This window comes from Pterocles gutturalis, unplaced genomic scaffold, assembly GCF_000699245.1.
Source record: "Pterocles gutturalis isolate BGI_N339 unplaced genomic scaffold, ASM69924v1 scaffold40010, whole genome shotgun sequence".
Taxonomy (NCBI): domain Eukaryota; kingdom Metazoa; phylum Chordata; class Aves; order Pterocliformes; family Pteroclidae; genus Pterocles; species Pterocles gutturalis.
This window is the reverse complement of record NW_010144692.1, coordinates 5,439-7,674: the sequence shown is the minus strand read 5'-3', so window position 1 is coordinate 7,674 and position 2,236 is coordinate 5,439. Positions and strand designations below refer to the sequence as shown.

Here is a 2,236-nt window from a genome sequence, read left to right as displayed (position 1 = left end):
CGTGGAAAGAGTTGTTTGGGACAGTAATTTGGCTGCGCTCCTGAAAAGGAGGGCAGAATTTACACCACGATGTTTGTTCCTGTGACCGAATTCCTGGAGCATGCAGAATGGCTCTGGCTGGAGTCTCGTGTTCCCCGTGGCTCCGGTGCCTCTCTGCAGATCAAGTGTTACCTTTGGCAGGGCTGGCATGGCTTCAGCGCCTCTGGGCTTCACTTCCTCCCAAGCTTACAAAGAGGGTCTTCAGGTTACTGGCAAGTGCTCCCTTCGGAAGTGGAGCCCAGCTGCTTATGTCATCTGGGCACCACTGATGCCACTTCCAGGGGGTTTCAGAAGTCAAGTTCCCCAAATAAACCAAAGGTTGTGGCTTCTGCAGACTGTCACTTCATCGCGTTCGCTTACACACTTATGAACCACCTCAAAAGAGTATTGATTATCAGTGTCCTCTAGATAATTTACAACAGCCTCTTCTACTTGAGGGGCAACTAAGGCAAATGTAGAGGTGTCTTAGGCCAGTACGTGCAGCTCCCTCAGACAGAGTTACAGGGTGGAAATCCTAGCACCTTGCTCTCTGCTGGCTCTTACGGTGCCAGGTTCCCACAAAAGCATGCAGTGAAAGGGCAGTTGCAGAGCAAGTACTTGGTTCACAGTGTCCCAGAACTGGAAAAAAGACTAAGGGAGCTACAGAGAAAGTTTTCCCAGACCTTAGAGTGTGTACTAGGCATAGAAAGCAGGGGCTAGAGCTAAATTAATAATTGTTTAAGGTAACCCAGGAGAATGAAAAAGCAATAGAAAAACAAAAGTCAGTTGAGTCAAATTGTTTTGCTTTGTACATTTTAAACTCCCCTTCAAAAGCAACCAATTGACTAAAAATTAAGCTTTTCAACATCTCATTTTAATTAAAATGTTCACCAAATTGCCAGGGTTTCTAAACAGTTTAGTCTTGAAACTACTATTTCTAGGTAGCTTAGGCTTTCTCAACCACTGACCTGTTTGGAGAAGAAAATTAGTATTTTTTGCATAATAGTAGAACTTGAGGAAGAGCCTTTCACTTGTTCAAGACAGTAAATTACAAGAATGCCTATAACAAACATGGCTCTGCAGAGATTTACCCATCTCCTTTGTTTCTTTCCCAGGCTGCAGAAGAATGGAAGTTTGTTGCGATGGTGGTTGATCATCTTCTCCTTGGCATATTTATGCTAGTTTGTATTATAGGAACATTAGCTGTATTTGCTGGTCGCCTTATTGAATTAAATCAGCAAGGATGAACATCAACGGGAAAGTATTTGCTACCCCAGTCAGCATCTGAAAGCATCTTAACCATGAAAACCTGGCCAGACTCTGAAAGTTTCACAGACAGGAATCAGTCCCTGCTGGGAAAGAGGAGGGATAATAAAATGTAAGGCTCCATACTTAGCACTTCTGAGCTGCTGCTCAGTGGCATTTCATTGCCAAAAAGGAACACTTGCATTACTGGTAGACTGAATGGCTGTCAGCCAGGCTTTGATCCATTTTACTATTTATTAAAAATGTTAATGTATTAATAAGACTGTCTGACTTTGTAACCCACAGATACAATTCCAGTGAAATCAGTAGCAGTGTAATAAGCTTTATCTGAGCTCTAAATCTGTATCCAACTTCAGTGATCAAGCTGGTTTCAGTATCTGCTCTGTGGTTTTTGTATTGGCAGAGTCACAAATTACTCCTAACACTATAAGTAACAAGCGGAAGTATCTCAGACTCCATGCTTAAGCACTTGATTGTCACACACAAAGCTGAAATGACTGGCTGTCCGACGTGACTCTACCTGTAGAAACTCTTGATGCAGCAAAGAGGAGGGACTGTTCCTTAGTGTGGAAAGGATCCAGCCCCAGCCAGTTGGGTCCCACCGGTATTTTTTGCTATCAAGTCACATGGTAAGGACTTGTAGAGGAGGACTTTTTGCCCTGTTGTATCACTGAGCCCTGCTCTGTGACTATGTTGCAATTGCTGCCCTCTTATTTTTACCTGCTAATACTCATTGTAAGAAGTCCCACATTCACTGTGTATTAATGCTCAGGATTTTCCATTGTCAACAGAGATGTTCTGCAATTGCATCCTAAGGAAAAAGTTTAGGCTGGGGGGGAAGGGATGGCATCCATAGGATAATATCTGTACTCAGCCTGCCCTGACCTGGGAAGGCTGGTTTCCACTCTCCATTTTGAGTGATAACTAATGTGGGGGCAGCTCCAAATTTGGG

The 2,236-nt window shown here is 43.6% G+C and overlaps 1 protein-coding gene across 1 annotated transcript in view; it reads left to right on the top strand.

The window, feature by feature from the left end:
- The window catches only part of CHRNA1 (cholinergic receptor, nicotinic, alpha 1 (muscle)), a 5,156-nt gene extending 3,878 nt beyond the window's left edge, over positions 1–1,278 (top strand). The window contains exon 4 of the mRNA XM_010085174.1: positions 1,134–1,278. Coding sequence (XP_010083476.1) covers positions 1,134–1,265 — 132 coding nt within the window. The 3' untranslated portion in view covers positions 1,266–1,278. The remainder of the gene's footprint in view (positions 1–1,133) is intronic.
- Positions 1,279–2,236: the final 958 nt, after the last annotated feature.